Source organism: Thamnophis sirtalis, unplaced genomic scaffold (genome assembly GCF_051295495.1).
Source record: "Thamnophis sirtalis isolate CommonGarterSnake01/CBP01778 unplaced genomic scaffold, rThaSir2_p1.2 scaffold_4, whole genome shotgun sequence".
In the NCBI taxonomy this organism is placed as follows: Eukaryota; Metazoa; Chordata; class Lepidosauria; order Squamata; family Natricidae; genus Thamnophis; species Thamnophis sirtalis.
The window spans coordinates 60917403-60937101 of record NW_028261384.1 but is presented as its reverse complement, the minus strand read 5'-3'; the positions used below and the strand labels follow the sequence as shown (position 1 = coordinate 60937101).

At 44.4% G+C, this 19699-nt stretch overlaps 1 protein-coding gene across 9 annotated transcripts in view; it reads left to right on the top strand.

The window, feature by feature from the left end:
* The window catches only part of CLASP2 (cytoplasmic linker associated protein 2), a 345278-nt gene that overhangs the window by 162130 nt on the left and 163449 nt on the right, over positions 1 to 19699 (top strand). For all 9 annotated transcript variants that reach the window (XM_087713011.1, XM_087713007.1, XM_087713006.1 and 6 more), the window contains 3 exons: positions 6572 to 6651; positions 9544 to 9636; positions 9748 to 9893. In XM_087713011.1, coding sequence (XP_087569137.1) covers positions 6572 to 6651; positions 9544 to 9636; positions 9748 to 9893 — 319 coding nt within the window. The remainder of the gene's footprint in view (positions 1 to 6571; positions 6652 to 9543; positions 9637 to 9747; positions 9894 to 19699) is intronic.

Below are 19699 nucleotides of genomic sequence, written 5' to 3'. Positions count from 1 at the left end.
GCTGACTCTGTAAACTGCTTAGAGAGGGCTGAAAGCCCTATGAAGCGGTATATAAGTCTAACTGCTATTGCTATACATACATTGGGAAAGAAGCTATGTATTTAGGACCCAGTTTTTTATAGGGTTGCCTTAGTTCAAGTACTTTGTGTACACATATACTTTATCCCCAATCTTAAACTCCCTCGGGGAGCTCTCTTCTGTTCTGCTTGTTTCTTCTGTGATACTCCCGCTTTTGCTAAAGTTCTCTGCACCTTTCCCCAAGCTTCTCTTGCTTTGAAAATAAGTCCATTACAGTCCAGGTTACCGTGCTTCCCCCACTCTGCCAATTCCAAAAAAAAATATCCATAGCAATCTCTTCCCATGGCTGGCTGGGGTCAGCAGCTTGCTGCAGTAGCCCTGGGATTTTTCCTGGCATTCATTTCATGGACACACATACTGAGCAGCTCATCACATAGCTCTCTATGTCCTTTTTCATCTTAGCCCAACAGAACTGCCTTCTGGTGAGATGGAAAGTCTACAAGCCCAAAGTGGCCAGCCGATTTAACATAATAGCTTTGGTTTAAGATCTGTATGCCAGGGCCTACAGTTTGTCTCCCTTCCAGGCCAGTTTCTCCCTCATTGTCAACTCCACCCTATGGGCTTTAACTCACTCATCTTCTTGTAGGGCTTCTTTCAGTTGATGAGTCAATTCCTCATCAGGCACTATGGAGGTGCCTGGGGGACTGCCACTCTCTGAGTTTTTTGCTGCCAGCTGCTTGGAGGTGATAATAGAATTAACTATCTCCTCCCGGGTGCTTTTGTATAGGGGCATCCAGGAGAGTACATTGCCAAAAAGTTTCTCCTTCCAGACAAGTATTTAAGCATAAAGTTGAATCGGTTAAAGTATTGAGCCCATTTTACTTACATTGGAGAAAGCTTCCTTGGGGGGTCATCAGTGACTAAATTTTTGTAGTCTGTCCATACTTCAAATGGGATCTTCCTTCCTTCCAGGAACTGCCTCCAGGTCAATAGTTCCCATCGAATTGTGTAAGCTTCCTTTTCCCACACTGCCCAACATTTCTCTGTGTCAGTTAGTTTTAGCGTTACGAAGGCACATGGCTGCAGCTTTTCTTTTTTTCTTTTTTTAAGTAGAACAGCCCCACTGTTATGTTGCTGGCGTTGGCTTGTATGACAGTTTATCTGAGTTTGAATGTTTTAAGAATCAGTTCGGTGGCAAACAGCTGCTTGAGCTTCTCAGAAGCAGCTTGGCACTCCATGGTCCACTTAAGCAGCTGACTGGGTTTAGGCTTTACTCCCCCCCCCCCCAATTATAATCAGTTCGGTGATTGGCAAACTAATTTCGGCAAATGATGGACTAAACTTCCAGTAGAAGTTGGCAAAGCTCAAGAAACTTTGCAGTTGCTTTCTGGTTCGGGCAGGCTCCCTCTCCAGTATTGCCTTCACCTTCCCAGGGTCCATTTCTACTCCCTCACTTGACACCCGATATAATCCAGGATAGTTTTATGAAAATCACATTTTGATAGTTTGGCATCTAGGAGTTTCCTCAGCACCACCAATACTAACTTCACTTTCTCTTCTATTATTTCAGAATAAATGAGGATGTCATCTGGGTACATGAGGGCCCCCTTGTATAAATGCTTGTGTAACACCTCATTTATCAATTGCATGAATACCGCTGGGGCCTCTGCAGTCTGAACAGCATAACTTGGAACTAGTAGCATCTCAGGGGCAATTGAAGGCTGTTTTCCACTCGACCCCCTTCATAATCCTTATTCAATAATATGCTTCCCACAAGTCCAATTTGATGAATATCTTCCCTTTGGACAGGTATCCCAAATTTCTTTCATGACGGGGTGGGGGTACAAGTTCTCAACGCATACTCCCATTAATTCCACAGAAATCTACCAACAGTCTAATAGACCTATCTTCCTTGGGCTGCCACCCCAGGTTGTGCTGGCTGGATAAATCCGCTAGGTTCAAGAAAGAAAAATGGGTAGCAAAATTCCCCAAGGAGAGCATGCAGGACTTTCCGCGAGAGTGAGAAGTGACACAGAAACAGGAGTGAGAGAGATACATGCATACACACACACACACACACACACACACACACACTCACTCACTCACAGACACACAAACACACACAGAGACGACGGGTGGCTACTTCCAGGTTTGTTGGTGCTGGACTGGCAACCTGCTCTCTGCCCCAAAGAGAGAGAGTGTTGCCAGGTGCAAGTGGGGCAGGAAATGGGCTCTAGGAGAAGGAGAAGATCCAGTCTTCCCCATTGTGACGTGCGCTTTCGCTGTGCTGTGCGAGGCACTTCAAGAGCAATGGGCAGGCAATGGAGGGAGTATTGGCTTTTCCCCACATTAAAGGAAAGCCAGCTAGGCTTCCCCTTCCCTCCTATCCTTCCCCCTTCCCCTTGATCCCTTCCCCCCACTCAATCCTACTTTGGGACAGAGAAGCATGCACTGGGAATCTGTGTGTCATACCCTTCGCCTACAACTCTCTATGCTCCTCGAGATCCAGCTTGCTGAAGGGGTGAGCAGTCCTGATACCTCTGCATAGTTACTGGCTCCGTCAGGCTCATGGTGGACACCCTCCCCCCATGATTGAGCCATCAGCTTGTTCGAACTCCATAGATTGTTTCAGCTTTCTTACTGTGATCCTAGCTTTTCTGCTGTCTGACCAAGCATCGGGTGCAACCTGAGTCTACCAAGGGATTGAAACCCCCCTCCCAGTTTCCTGAGTGGGACACCACAATCTCCACTTGTGCAGTGAAAGGGGTGATGACTCCACTTACAGTTGCAGCTCAAGAGCACTTCTTCCAGCATCGGAAACAGGCTCCTACTGGGCAACATAGGTTCTCCTCGGGACCAAGGCAGGGGCTCCCGGGGTCCTCTGTTCCAGCAAGCATCTCTCCTCGCTTCTCCAGGGTTGGCACTCAAGTTCACCATGCCTTTTGTACTCTACCAGATCTAGCTCCACTGTAGTTGCCAGTAGGTATCAGGCATGATGCTCATCTGGAATTCTTTGGGGCAGGCAGTCTTGGTACAGCTCCTACCCAGTCCCTCTTGGAATTGATAGACCAGCAATTGCTCCAGCCTCCCTCTCAACTTCCCTGCCAGGCTTCAGAATCCAGAATTTGGCCACTAGCCTTGTTTCCTGCAGGGTGGTCCAGATCTCTGCTTCTGCTCTAAGGGTCTGTGAGGGGTCACTGACTCTGGCCTGGAGCTTCTCCATAAAGGTGTCAACATTCCCCAACTCCAGAGCTCCTTCATCATGGAGGAACACCACCCAGTCCACCACTTCCCTCTCCAGATTCTCAGAAATGGCATTTATGCATGCAATGTCATCCGGATAATTGGTCCCATACTAGTCCAACAGCTCTACGCTTGGTTTAGGAAGTAAGCTAACTTCTCTGGCTACCCGTCAAATGTCGCTGTCAAGGGAGGGGGCTCTTGGTTGTCCCAGATCAGCATGTAGCCCAGTAGCCCTTCCAGTGCCTGTGGGATCACTTCCTCCTCCTGTCCCACAGCACCCTGAATTACTTCAGGTTGTCTCAGGGCCGCCTGGGGAGTATGGTTGTCCTTTGGGGACTTATAGTTGCTTGAGTCATCCAGCCCAGCATTCCATGGTGCTTTGATCCCATTCCACGCATCTCCATTCCAATGAACTTCTCAGTTGTTACACTGAAGTACTATGGCACACTGTCAGGTATTTCCAGTCCATCAGTTCCTCCCACTCCATGGCCCTCTTGGCCTTCCACTTCGGTCCCCGAGTCACAGTCACCCTAATAGGATCAGCTCTATAGCTTTTCCCACTGTGCCCTGTCTTGGTTCCTTCAGTTCAAGAAGGGGGGCTCCGGCTGCAGCTCCTTCTTGCACCGGTGGCTGCTCCATTTTTTCTGCTCACCTCTTGGATTGAGTCATGACCACTTGGGTTCCAGAGTCCACTAGAGTTTCCACTGGCACTTCTTTTGAAAGGACCATTCCAGCCTTTGCTGTGCCTCAGCTTTTTACTCTGCACCAGACATCATCTTCTTTTCTCCCCTCCCAGCACTCTTGAAGGTGACTGAGTAGGCTGCGCTGAGGTTGATAAAGGAGTGTTGGTTTAATATCAAACTTCCAACTAGCAACCCCCAAAAAGTAGGCAGTCTCAAGAATTTTGAAATCCTAAAAGCAAAACCTTCTCCTCACCCTTGGTTAGTCATATTATCCAATTATGAATCATTATCTTGTTTTGAGAACTATTCATTTTTCTGTCAGACACCTGCGTCAGTGGCCTTAGTGGGTTCTTGACTCTCATGGCCTGTCTCTGGTGTGTCTTTATTCTTTCTGCCTTTATCTCCTTCCAGTTCTTTGGCAAGTTTGAATAGCAAAAAGGCATTTCAAAAATGGTTCAACTTTGACACCAGTGACGTGCGGTGAGGTTTATGGCTGGTGAGGCAATCCTCTCCCCCAACACCCCACTGTCTAAAGCACTTTCTTTCACCCGCCTGAGCTCTGACAGGTGGGCGAAAGAAAGAAAATGCTTTAGATAGTGGGATGTTGGGGGAGAGGAGAGAATGCCTGAGCATTCTCTCCTCTACCCCAACACCCCACTGTCTAAAGTGCTTTCTTTCTTTCGCCTGCCTGTCAGAGCTCAGGTGGGTGAAAGAAAGAAAGCGGCAGCCCGCCAGGTCAGGCAGGAGACCTGGCAGGCTGCTGCTTTCTTTTGCCCAGCTGCCACTTTCTTTTGCCCGGCTGCCACTTTCTTTTGTCCCCCTCTGTGTCCGCGGCTGCCGCAGACACAGAGGCGGGCAAAAGAAAGCGGCAGCCAGGCAAAAGAAAGCGGCAGCCAGGCAAAAGAAAATGGCAGCCCGCCAGTAGAGGCGGGCCAAAGACCCGTCTCTGCTGGCGGGCTGCCACAGACACAGAGAAAGAAACCTGGCGGGCTGCCCTCCCTGCCTCTCCTACCCCCTTCCCTCTCTTCACTGAAACAAACTCTCTCAAATTGAGAGAGAGTTTGTTTGAGTGAAGAAACACACACACACACACACACACACACACACACACAAAGTTGCACCAGGAGGATTAATTTTGAATTCCTCCCCCTCCCTCCGACCCACATACCTTTTCCAACTGTTTCACAGAGGATTTCAACTCTCCTCTTGCCTGCCATCATGAAAATGTAAAAGGAAAAAGGCAAGAGCTGCTGAGGTCAGGCTGGGCTAGTTGCTGCCAGAGTCCCCATGGTTGACTCTGCATAACTCTTAAAAAAATGCGTTCTACAGGAGGAAGCAGGAGAACCATGTGCTTCATCTACATAAGGAATTTTTCGGCTTTTAACCCTTGCTTAACTCTGCTCGAGTGATCATAAAGTCAGACTAGATGAGGCACGTGGTTCTCCTGCCTCCTCCTGTAGAGGGCACTTTTTAAGAGGCTTTTTTAAACAGTTAAGCACTAAGCAGAGTCTGTGCTCTAAAAAGAATTCAAATGACCAGCTGTCTGCAAGGAATATAAATCCTTCCATTCGCCACCATCCAGTCAGAGCTGAAGAAGCTTCTTGGATGAGAAGCGAAATGTCTTCAGCGAAAAACGAAGTCCAGTTGCCTCTTGGAAAAGCAGCTTTGGGATAACTATGATGTGATTATTTAACCAAGCTTTTTGTACTTATTGCTGTTAGTTTGCTTATTGTTAGTTCTCAACTTACAACCATTCATTTAATGAGCATTCAGAGTTTTAACAACACTGAAAAAAATGATATGACTGTTCTTCACACTTAGGACCATTGCTGCATCTCTATGATCACATGATCGAAATTCAGATGCCTGGCAGCTGTCATCTATTTATAATGGTTGCAGTGTGCCAGGATCAGGTTATTTATCTTTTATAATTTCTGACAAGGGAAGTCAATGGGAATACCAGATTCACTTAATAACCATGTTATTAATTTAACAACCACAGCTGTTCAAGTAAAGCTGTGGCAAGAATGGTTGTAAAATGAGGCAAAATTCATTTAACAGCTGTCTTATATAGCAACAGAAATTTGGGATTTGATTCAAGTGTGATTGTAAGTCAAGGACTACCTGTATTATTTTGGCCTATGAAAAAATATTTGTTTTTCAGTTTCACACTAATTATATTATTGTATTCAATAAGTTGACCTCTTGTGAATGATTGAAATTTATTTGACCTTTATACAATATTTCTAGATATTTTTCATTTTATTAAAAACATTGTGTTCATTTTGTGATGGCTCTGATCCTATGTTATCTATTTTATTCCTTATAGCTATGGATGCTTTCCTTTGTGTTGCTTCATTCACATTTAAGCATAAACATTTCATAGGTGATATTAGTGGAATTGGTAGCAGTAATTATGCAAATTACTAAAATGATGTATGGACCCAATATTCCATTTTTCTGGGTGCAAAAACATACTATCTTGTGAAAGATGATTTTCATTAAAAACTCAAGTTATTCTAATTGCTAAAAAACTGCCCTGTAACTAGGATAATTTGATTGGTGTGAATCCTTTTTTGTTGAACCTCATTTAAAATCTTGGCTATGATAACTTTTATTGCTTCCAGGCACTACCAAGGAAGGAGGAGCTGGTGCTGTTGATGAAGATGATTTCATAAAGGCATTTACAGATGTTCCTACTGTACAGGTAAGATGCTGTACAGTATTTTACCAACCTCGGAAGGATGGAAGGCTGAGTCAACTTTGAACCAGTCAGGTTCAAACTCCAGGCTCTGAACAGAATTAGCCTACAATACTGTATAATAACCACCATGGCTCCTGTATGACTCCATAATTGTGGTATCACCAAAAGCTGATTCTGTTTGCAACCATTTGGAGAATTTATAGATTGGCCATAGCTAAATCGCAGTTTCCTTAACCACAGTACATTCATTCAGGATACAATGACATATTAAGCTATTAAGCATACCAAATCTGGTGACTGTTTTCAACGGTATGGGCTTAGCACCAGAACAAATATTCTATACCATAAACAAACATTGTATACCATAAATACAATATCAACAAAGTGTATTTATCACACAAAGTATCTACAGCACAAAAAAGTTAGTTATATTACAAATTTATTCAACACTATCATTTATTTTAGTGCAACTCCTGGGAGAATATAAACAATCATTCATTGTAGGGTTTACTGTTTTAATCTTTCTGAATCCTGCATCCCAGTTATATCCAAATTTGCAGTTCATTGCCAAAAGAAACATTTGAACCATGAAGTTTAAGACCCAGAAATAAAACAAACTCACAATATACATCATAGGGTTCTTACAAACAGTTCTCACTCTATTATTTTCATTACCATAATATTCCTAAAAAAAAAAAAAAACCCTGCTTTGATGGTCCTTGTCTTACAACAGTTCATTTAGTGACCATTTGAAGTTACAACAGTACTGAAAAAAGTGATTTACAACCATTTTTCATACTTATGACCATTGCAGCGTAGCCATGGTCACATAATCAAAATTCAGAGACTTTTCAATTGATTCATATTTTGTTGCAGTTTCCTAGGTTCATGTGATCACCTTTTGTGATCATCTGACAAGCAAAGTCAATGGAGAAAGCCAGATTCACATAACAGCTGTGTTGCTAACTTGACTGCAGTGATTCACTGAACAACTGTTGCAAGAAAAGTTGTAAAATGGGGAAAATTCATTTAATAAATGCCTTGCTTAGCAACAGAAATTTTGGGCTCAATTCTCATAAGTCAAGGATTAACTGTATAAAGGGAAGTGAAGCATATTATGTTTGTATTTTTACATAAGTATTTGAAGTTTTCACTCTCCAAAAATGTTGAGCTACAAAGTTGATAAACTATTCTTGCACCTTTCACAATTTCTTAGTCTGAGAAAGAAGTAAAGATTGTTTTATTTGCTTTGTTGCTGAAAAGCTTGAAACAGTTCTGCAGAACAGGACTAAGCCCCAAACATTTTCTACCATTCTTTTGAATTTAAAATTTAAAACTGGAGTCAGGGGTGTGACTTTTTTTACTTTAAATTTAAAAGTGGGACTAGGAATACTCACTTGTTTGACCTCATGGAGAAGGGACAAGTGTCCAAAAAAGTATACTTTGACTCAAAAGCCAAGCAGAAATAATGACTCCCTGTCATTTATGAGAAACAGAATAATACTTGTCTAAAATCAGAACTTAAAGCTCATCAGATTTTGAGATTTAAAACTAGCAGTGAAATTGGCACAAGAAGAAATGCCATTTCCAGGCCAGAGACACTTAAATAGGGCTAAAAACTTTGGACTAATTCTGGCTATACAGTGCAGTCAGTATAGAGAAGCTCCAAATATTTCCAGCGATCTAGTAGGTGAGGAAGAACAATAGAGAAAAGGCTTCACTTCAGCTCTGAAAATCTAGTTAAATGCATAAGATTAGAAGTATATCCTCATTGTGACTGAGTAACAAGTAATTTACAAGGTTGAGAGAAGTCTTTGTTCCTTCATAACTGAGCAGTGTGTCTCAGAGACTGCACATTCAGAAGCCCCCTGTTTAGGATGGGAGGGTAGGGATTCATCCAGTTCATCAACACTGGATAATGAACTGTTCATATTAGTACTCAAATTTCCTCTGGAATGTATTAGGCCATAGATTTTTTTCCTAGGTTTGAGCTTACAGGTCTTTTTCCTTACACCAAAATTTAATGATTATTATATAATTTAGAGAAATTGAGACAGTAATATAATTTCTGTATTATAGTTTCAAAACAACAGGTTTATTTTATCTATTACATGGTAAACACAAAAATGATTATATAATGTTTAAATAACTTTCCAAAAATCACATTTTTATAGTATGTAATAATTTAAAAATTACTTAAGAATTTATTTTCGTATGTTAATATATGCTCTTGTGGTATTAGGTTGCCCTCTCTTGGCTGCTGCAAGATAATCAAGTTGGCTTTTATACTAATATAAAAAGTTACAAAGTCAACATTTTTATGATAATTGTGATTGTTGACTTTTTATGTTAAGTAATTCTGTATCCCAGAATATTTTGTGCATTTCACATTTTTATGTGCTACTTCCAATTTTCTTGAAACAGAATTACTATCTTTCCATCATTTCATTTGTATGTTTATTGTTGAAAAATGATATAATCTTGTTCAACATTTACACTGTTTCCTTATGATTTAGTTCTACATTATAAAAAATATGAATCACCTAGCTATATTTTCTTATCAATATCCATCTATTTTTCTTAAAATACCTGTGCTGTACCAAAAAACCAGATTCATTTCCAATTGCTTTCTCTTAGTTACGACATTGGATTTTACATTAATTGATTCATAGCTAAGAAAGGATTATCAAAACTATTAGCAAATAATTAAGCTTTGCTAATCATTGTCCTGTTCTTCATACTAAGAGATTTCATGAAAATGTAAGAATGTCACATTGGCCAACTAACAAGTCATCATGCAAAATAAAAGTCACAACTGCAGCACCAGCTATAGAAGACAGTCATTTTCTATTATTTATGGGACAAAATATGGATTTGACGAAGTTTCCTTTTCAGATTTATTCTAGTCGTGAACTTGAAGAAACACTAAATAAAATCAGGGAAATCTTGTCAGATGATAAACATGATTGGGATCAGCGCACTAATGCGGTATATCTATTTTTAAATTTTTACTTATTTTAAAATGTGATTATATAATTCATTATAGCGTATTTGCATTTAGAAAAGTTAATATTCTTATTTGCTCTTTCACTACTCCAGCTTAAGAAGGTCAGGTCATTACTTGTTGCTGGAGCTGCGCAATATGATGGCTTTTTCCAGCATTTACGACTGTTGGATGGAGCATTTAAATTATCTGCTAAAGATCTCAGATCACAGGTGGTTAGAGAAGCATGCATCACAGTAGCGTAAGTATAGATCAAGAAAACAAAGTGTCTTGCTGAATGTAACTGAATATTGAGAGTCCTGTTGGAAATATACCAGATATGCCTTGGTTTTTTTAAAAATTTCTATACAGGTAGTCCTTTATTTATGACTATGACAAAGCTTAATAATGCTTTGAATTAACAACAGGATTCCAAAGCCCTATAAAGCACTTCTGACCATTGCAAAACATACCACTACCAAATTGTAGGGACATAATTGTGATCTGGGTGCTTGGCACCCTGTTCACACTTATAACTGTTTTCCATCAATCATGGGATCACCACTTGGCAATGTTCTCTGCGGCTCCCTGAAAGTCAAATCCATGCAGGATTTTTGGTCCCTGAGCAAAGAAGTATCTCATGCTTCAGGAAAATGGGGGAAGCCTGGTTCAGGCCATGTGCAAGCTCAGGCTGAAAATCTTGCTTGGATTTTCAGTGGACAAGTAGTGCGATAAGGAAAGGATCATGGGCTGCCTCAGAGTAGGGAAGACCTTGCCAGGTAGGTGCAAGCTGTGTGTGTCTTCCCACTTGGGTTGAAAATCCTGTTTGGATTTTGGCAGGGAAGATTTTCAGCTACTAAACAGAGAGACATTTGCATGCAGCCTGTACCACTACTCTCAGAGACTTCCCCATCCACCTGAGGCACTAGGACTTCATCTATTTAACCAATCCCTGTGATCTCATAACCACAATCAGGAGTGCCAGGATTTCAGTTTTTAAGCGATGTCATCACATGATATCTCACTTAATAACAACTACTCTCACTGATTGAGTATTGTGGTGATAAGTCGAGAACTACCTGTATAAATAATATAATTAACAAAATACTTGCATAAACCATCTGTTTTCTAACACAGCTCAAAGTTAAGATTAAGATTAAGATTTAGTTTATTTGTATGCCGCCCTTCTCCGGGAGGGACTCAGGGCGGCGAACAACTCAAAAGGGGAAAAGGGGATACAAACACAATACACGTAATTAAAATACACAAGAGTCATACAGCCATACAAGTCGAGAGGGGAGGGGAACTCATCAACCCCAGGCCTGCCTGCACAGCCAGGTTTTGACGGCTTTCCGGAAGGCCTGGAGAGAGGTGAGGGTCCGAATCTCCGCGGGGAGTTCATTCCAAAGGGCCGGAGCTGCTACAGAGAAGGCCCTCCCCCGGGTGGTAGCCAGATGGCATTGGCTGGTAGACGGAACCCGGAGGAGGCCAACCCTGTGCGATCTAACGGGTCTATGGGAGGTAATTGGCAGCAGGCGGTCTCTCAAGTACCCAGGTCCAATACCATGAAGGGCTTTATAAGTTACGACTAGCACTTTGAAGCATATCCGGAGACCGATTGGTAGCCAGTGCAGCTCGCGGAGGATAGGTGTAACGTGGGTGTACCGAGGTGCACCCACAATCGCTCGTGCGGCTGCATTCTGGACGAGTTGTAGTCTCCGAATACTCTTCAAAGGCTGCCCCATGTAGAGCGCATTGCAGTAGTCCAGTCTTGAGGCCACGAGGGCATGAGTGACTGTCGCGAGTGCCTCCCGGTTCAGGTAGAATAGAATAGAATAGAATTTTATTATTTGTATGCCGCCCTTCTCCGGGAGGACTCAGGGCGGCGAACAATTCAAGGGGGAAAAAGGGGGAACATAAAAAACAAAATACAAATAATAAAAGTAAACAACAGTCGCACAACCATACATGTCGAGAGGGGAGGGAACTCATCACCCCCAGGCCTGTCGGCAAAGCCAGGTTTTGACGGCTTTTCGGAAGGCCTGGAGAGAGGTGAGGGTCCGAATCCCTGCGGGGAGTTCATTCCAAAGGGCCGGAGCTGCCACAGAGAAGGCCCTCCCCCGGGTAATAGCCTAGTGGCATTGGCTGGTAGATGGCACCCGGAGGAGGCCAACCCTGTGAGATCTAATGGGTCTGTGGGAGGTAATTGGCAGCAGGCGGTCTCTCAAGTACCCAGATCCAATACCATGAAGGGCTTTATAAGTTACGACTAGCACCTTGAAGCGTATCCGGAGACTGATCGGTAACCAGTGCAGCTCGCGGAGGATAGGTGTAACGTGGGTGTACCGAGGTGCACCCACAATCGCTCGTGCGGCTGTATTCTGGACGAGTTCTGCGTTCTGGACGTACCCCTACGCAGGTAGGGGCGCAACTGGTGCACCAGGCGAACCTGGGCAAATGCCCCCATGGTCAAAGCCGACAGGTGATGTTCTAAGGTCAGCTGTGGGTCCAGGAGGACTCCCAAGTTGCGCGCCCTGTCTGAGGGGCGTAAATTTTCACCCCCCAGCCTGAGTGATGGAATGCTGGCCAAATTCTTGGGAGGGAAACACAACAGCCACTCGGTCTTGTCTGGATTGAGTACAAGCTTGTTAACTCCCATCCAGACCCTGACAGCCTCCAGGCACTGAGTTGGCACGGGGCGGACAGATACAACTGAGTATCGTCCGCATATTGATGGTATTTTATCCCGTGCCGTCGAATGATCTCACCCAGTGGCTTCATGTAGATATTGAACAGAAGGGGGGATAGGACCGACCCCTGAGGAACCCCATATTTCAGGGGCCTAGTGGTCGACCTCTCTCCCCCAACTAACACCGACTGCGACCTGTCCGAGAGGTAGGAGGAGAACCACCGAAGAATGGTGCCGCCCATTCCCACCTCTTGTAACCGTCGCAGAAGGATACCATGGTCGATGGTATCGAAGGCCGCTGAGAGGTCAAGGAGCACTAGGATGGAGGAATGACCTCCATCCCTGGCTCTCCAGAGATCATCGGTCAGTGCGACCAAAGCGGTTTCCGTGCTGTAGCCAGGCCTGAAACCCGACTGAAAGGCGTCCAGATAATCGGCTTCCTCCAAGGACCGTCGGAGTTGAGAGGCTACCACTTTCTCAACAACCTTCCCAATGAAAGGGAGGTTGGAGACTGGCCGGTAGTTGTTCAAACTAGCTGGGTCCAATGATGGCTTCTTCAGGAGGGGTCTCACCACCGCTATCTTCAGTACCGGTGGGAAGAAGCCCTCCCGAAGAGAAGTACTCACCATCGCCTGGATCCAGCTCCGCGTCACCTCCTTGCTGTTCGCAACCAGCCAGGAGGGACACGGGTCCAGTACACAAGTGGCAGTACTCACCGCTCTGATGGCCTTGTCCACTTCATCAGGAGCAACAGGTTGAAAGTCAGTCCAGAGATGTTCTTCAAGACCTTCCCCCGGTACCCCGGCTGGCTCTGCGCAATTGGAGTCCAGGTCCATCCGAAGCCGAGCAACTTTGTCCGCGAGGAACTGGACATATTCCTCTGCTCTACCTTGTAAGGGGTTATCCGCAACCCTCGTAAACAAGGCGGCAGGGCGTGACTTAGCGGACGCTATCAGAGCGGCAATGTGATTATTCTTAGCTGTCCGTATTGCCGATAGATATGCTCCGATGCAGGTTTTCAAAAGTGCTCAGTCTGACTCGGATTTACTGGCCCTCCAGCGGCGCTCTAGGCGTCTCTTTTGGCGCTTCATCTCCCGGAGGTCCTTGATGGACCAAGGGGCCCTCCTGGATCCACTGCCGCGGATCGGCCATAAAGGCGCAATCTGGTGGAGAGCCTCAGATGCTACCGAGTTCCAAGTAGCAACTAAGGTCTCCACTGGACTGTGGGCGAGAGTATCAGGCATAACGCCAAGCGCTGTCTGGAAACCCTGAGGATCCATAAGACGCCTGGGGTGGAACCACCTAATCGGTTCCTCCTCCCTACAGCGGGGGATTGGTCTCCGAAAATTAAGCCTCAGTAGGAAGTGGTCTGACCATGACAGGGGCAAGATTTCACTACCCCTCAAACCAAGATCACAATTCCACTGCTCCGAGAGAAATACGAGGTCGAGTGTGTGACCCGCTGAGTGAGTCGGACCCTGGATTACTTGGGTCAAGCCCATGGCTGTCATGGAAGCCATGAACTCCTGTGCTCCATCAGAGTGTTCGCCGAGCGAAGGCAAGTTGAAGTCCCCCAGTATCATAAGTCTGGGGAACTCAACTGCTAGCTCGGCTACTGACTCGAGGAGCAAGGGGAGGGCTGTTGTCACGCTGTTGGGAGGCAGGTACGTCAACAACAAGCCCACTTGACCCACAAGGTCCATCTTCACCAGCAAGGACTCACACCCGACAAGCTCTGGAGCAGGGATCCTACGAGGAACTAAAGACTGTCGGATAACAATGGCCACTCCCCCGCCCCTTTCCTGGGATCGTGGTTGATGAAGCACCTGAAAACCCTCTGGGCACATTTCTGTGAGGGGGACTCCTCCCTCCGGGCCCAGCCAGGTTTCAGTAATGCATGCCAGATCTGTCCCCTTGTCTATAATTAGGTCCTGGACGAGGGGAGCTTTATGAACCACAGATCTGGCATTTATCAACAGCAACCTGAGACCAGGGTTCTGACTACTCACGCCATCTGGCCTTGGAGTGGAACTCGCAGGGCTGGAAGGGGGGATCCCTCTAATATAGGGAACCCTCCTTCCCCAGTAATGGCTTGCCCTGAAGTTCCCGCCATATCTGCCCCTCCCCATTATGACCCCTATGTTCCGGCCCACTCCTGCATCTGTGGTCCCTTCACCCTCTCCCCCAGCTGCCGGATTCATCGACAGGCCCTTCGACACACACAACCAAGGGCCGGAACCAGGCCCGGGTCCCCCTAGCACTTCTGCCAAAGCACTCAGTGCAGGAGGTCCTGGCTAAACTCCCAGCCCGCCAGACAAACCCATACATACATCCAATCACTCCCCCACAATACAAGTTAAAAACAGAAACAGCAATATAATAATAAAAGTGGGACATTCAGTCAGTCACAGTCATACCATGCACATAAAATATAAAACTTGAATAAAAATTTACCAATATATAAAATTAAGATTATGATTATGAGCCTGCGCAGTCCAGCCAATTGTATAGTCCAAGGAGGCCGGGGGATAGTGTCCAAGCCTCCCAAAGAACAGATATCCAAAGTCCAAGGATAGTGGGGCATAGAATAGTAGTTCACAATAGTCCAGAGTGAAACCAGGCAGGCCTGAAAGTCAAGTGGGCTGCGGGTAATAAAGAGTAACGGCGAAAGTTGTAGGGCCAGCCGCAGGAGACGGCGGCCAGCAGCACCCCCTCCCATCGGGGGCAAAGAACACCCGGGAGCCAGGGATAACCCCATGGTAAAAGGGGGGGAAAACCCACTCCTGGCTGTACCGTGACACTACCCGTGGAAGCAGCCCATCGGTAGGCCATCAGGCTAGCGACCCCACCCCCTCCCTTGCCCTAATCCTAACCTTATCCTAACTATATTTTAAACTAACCCACCCTAAAGTCTAACCTAACCCTACCCTGTCCCTAGCCTGACCCTACAGCGGCACAAACAGCAGAGGAGGCGTCAGGCAATCCCGGGGGGGGGGGTTGGCCCCCCCCCAGCAGTCACCGATAGCCGCTTCCATGGCAGCCAGACGGTTTTCAGCCTGCTCTTCCAGGTTCCAACAGGTGTCTTCGGCCCCGGTGGTCGGGGGGGCCACTGCCCGCCTCTCACCACAGGTGGCCCAACAAGGTTCGCAAGATGATAAAGCCCACAAACTCCACCGCATCCAGAAACAATAGCGTTATCAAACGGCCACAACGTTCGCAAGTGGCCTCAATAGTTCTAGCAGTTCTCAGCAGCTCACACGGAAAGGCTTAGTTCTCAGCAGCTCACACGGAAAGGCTTCAGCGTTCCTGACGGCCACGGCGCTCTCAGGTAGCCATGATGATTGTAGCAGTCAAAGGAGGGACCCCCTCCCAGCAGCTGGGCTATAATGATCTTTCAGGTGCCGCTCACATCAATCGCGACGCTCCCAGCTGGTTAAGTTAGCCCACTTAACTGCCATGACTTGCAACTATAATTCTGGTCTTAATTACAGTCATAAATTGAGGACTACTTATAATAAGATTTAGCAGATACCGGCTAGAAATGTTTGTCCTTGCACTCAGGATTAAAAAGTGCTTATTTTCTCATTTTCCTTGTAATTCTTTTTTTTAAATAAAGTTTTTATTTTTTCATTTTCATACAAATAACCACATGTAATAACCACATGTATACTGTTACATAACCAACATTATTTTGTATTATTAATTATTTACATTAATTCATCTTAACATCAGCCCTCAAAAATGATTATTGGCTCTTCTGCTCTCCATACACCATATTTATATCCTATCCGTTATTTCCTTCTCCCTCTCTCTTCCTCCTTCCTATCTCCTTTCTTCCCTCTATCATCTCTTCTCTACTTCCCCTTCCTTTCTCCTTCTCCTCTCTCCCCTTTCCACTCCTTCTTTCTCTCGTCCTCTTCCCCCCCACCCTCTCTCCTAACCCTTTCTTCTTCCCTTTATCTCTCTTCTCTCTTCCACACTCTTCATCTCCTTTCCTTGGCGTATTTCAGCCTCTGAGCAGGTTCCATTTTATGTTGATGGTATTTATTATTTCAATAAACCTCTTTAATTTTAACATATATCCTCTTTCCTCTTTTTAAAAATAAAAAGTATACATATATAGCAATTATATTTTAACACTCCCCCTCAAAAAAAACTTATTTTTGGCCAAAATGTGGATCTGGTTACAATTCCCAGCTATTCTCATCATACTATTGTACAGTTATACATCATTACACACCCCCAATTTTTAGTTCTGTCTTTATAATCTCAATAATTTTCCATTATAAGTATACTTCATGTTCCCCCTTCATTTTTCCATATCTTAACAGCTTACATTTAATCGTCTTTAAAGAGCAATCCTTGCTGTTCAATGCTCATTACAATTCTGTTGGTCTGCTATGTAAAATAACTGCTATGTAAAATAACACCTCACTTTTGTTCAAGTTCTTAAAAATTGTATGTGTCCATATTTCATGTATTTTAACCTATATTTAATTATCTTTCCATTATCATATTCAATCAATTAGCAACTCAGTTTAATTATCATGTAAAAGAGTAAGTCACATATCTCCACTTTATATTCTCCACATAACAATTTCTAAATGTCTGATTTCTTTCTAGTAAGTTTTTTATCCCAAATTCGAGATTGCTTGTTCTTTCTACCTGGTATATTTTCTTTTTTCTCCACCTGCTGCTACATCTTTTGGCATATCCTCTGACTCTCTGTCTTTTCATTCTCTTTTCTCTTATCACTCCTTTATTTTTTCTCTTTGTTCTCTATTCCTGTCTCTTTCCGTTTCTTTGTTGGGACATATCCTCCCTTTTCAATTTTCCCTATGCCACTGTCAAACCCAGTGAAATATTTTGTCTGCTTTTTATTTTCCCTCATTTCTACCATTTCATTACCCTCCCCCTCTTCTTCCCTCATTTCCTGCCTCTCCCCAGTTTCTAACTTCAAGGTTCTATTTAAACTTAGCTTTAATGATTTATGCATATTTTTTATAATTTCACGCAATTCTTCAAATTCCTACCTTTCCATAATGTCCAGTTCCAAGATTACTGTTAGTTGTACAGTTAATTATAATTTCAGTTCCATAGTTTCTTCTTATTTCGGAATTCTGATCTGGCTTCTATTCCAATTCAGCTAAAATGAAGAGGGAGAGAAGAGGGAGCCATCTTAATCACTTTGCTATATTTGTTCTTTCCTCCCGCAAATGGCTCTATATTGTTTCAACTTGATGATTCCCAGCAATACAGCTTGCTATTTTTAAATCCAGTTTTAAATCCAGACAATGAGTTTCTGAGCAGAAAAAATAGTGCTTTTTCTTGATTTTTTTTCCTTTGTTACTTTCCACCTCTCACTGATTAGAGTTGCTTAAGATATGCAAAAGCCTAAAGGGACGCAATCTTCAATCCCCTTGCTGACAAGAATGGAGGCCCAGAGGGCCACACGCAATCTTCCAGGCCTCCTTTCTCACCAGCGATCCACTTGATGAGGCCTCTGGTGATGAAAAAGGAGGCTCGGAGGGCTGTGCGCAGTCTTCCAGGCCTCCTTTCCCACAGGTGATCTGTTTGACGAGGCCTCCAGCAATGCTAAAGGAGGTCTGGAAAGCAGAAGCCCTTTTTCATCCCCAGAAGCCTCGTTAAGCAGATTGCTGGTGAGAAAGACTGCACACTGCTCTTTGGGCCTCCTTTTTCATCGCCAGAGCCTTGTCAAACCCTTTGCTGACAAGAAAGGAGGAAGCAGGCAAAGAAACAGGCTTGAGTGGAGCCAGATCTTTATAAGGTAAATCATGCAGCACAGGAGGATGGTGGAAGCAATTGTGGGAACCCCAGGGGAGGGAGAATGAGGTATGTGTGAGTCGGAGGAGGCCTTGGGTGGTCTGAAGTAGGTGGCCTCTTTCATCACTAGGCCCCCCCATGGCCTTCCCCACCCTGAGATACTTCATGTCCACTTAACAAACTGCACATTCAATTAGCGAATGCATGTGCGAAAGCAGGGAGTGATCTCGTTCAAGGTACAAGATTCACTCCCACGAATCCTTGAGTTACGAATGGAATGGGCAGATTCCATTAAAATTGTAACTCGAGGACTACCTGTATATAAAAACTATCATAGTCTGCTATTCTAGATTAAATTCCAACTTTATTGCAACTTTAAAAAATGATTTAAAGTAAATGGCATCTGTCTCAAGTGTTAATTATATTTAAACCAGGTGGGTCAAATTGTATGGAAATAACTATGTCTACAGAAATTTATTTACCAGATCCAAAAATCCTTTGTGGAAGTGTATTTTCATTGGATTAAGCATGGTAGTTTTTTAAAATTACAATTTAATCATTAAGTTAATGACTAAAGTGCACAACTAAAATCAATGTGATAAACAGGAATGGATTGTGGGAAAAATCTAACTAACATAAAATAGTAATATAATAATATAGTAAAAGAATTAGGATACCAAAATAGATATTCTTGATACCCAAAAATAATAAATAAGCAAGCCTTCCTTAAGGGCATTCCAAAAGGAGACCAACATTAAGAAGGCCCATAGTAAGTAGATCAGGATTGCTATATACAGTCCTAAAGTTCTACAGAAACCTGCTGTGTTTCCCCAAAAATAAGACCAGGTCTTATTTTCTTTTAAACTTGAAAATAAGCACTTGGGCTTATTTTTGGGGAGGTCATATTTTTTTGAGGTGCAGGAGGCAGTGAGTGCAGTCACCTCATGGTTGCTGGGCTCCTTAATTATGGCCCACAGATCAGCTGATCCAGCAAGGACTGGGATTTCTGCAGCTAAGGGCATCTCTGTTCCGCAGCTTACCTTGTGGCTATTTAGCAAGCGGCGACCACAGTTCGAGCTCCGCCAGGCCTGGAGCTCCGGTGTTGCTTAAGCTGCTGCTACAATAAGGCAAAAAGCCATGCAGCCCGTCATAACTGGCTCCCTTCCCCGCCTCTACCCTGCTGCTGCTTGAGAAAAGGACAGGAAATTGTGGAAGATTGTGGGAAGTGCATGCTTACAATAGCAGGAAAGCCCATCCTATCCTTTTCAAGCAATCAAGTGTGTGTGTGTGTGTGTGTGTGTGTGTGTGTGTGTGTGTGTGTGTGTGTGTGTTTTTGAGAGAGAGGGAGAGAGAGAGAGAACGCAGAGGGGAGTAACAAAAATTGCAGGCAATGCTATTTGAAAGAGTTTCCTCTGTGCCATATCTCTTCTCCGCTCCTCCTGCCTGCCCTCCAACCACACCTGGGCCTGCCAGTCACCATCCACCCCAAACCAAGCAGCAGATAGGCTTCAGGACAATGCCCTTCTAGTGTCTGCCGCCCTGGCATGAAGCTGAAGCAGACGGGGCCCCCCACCAGGCTCCTCTGATGACCTCCC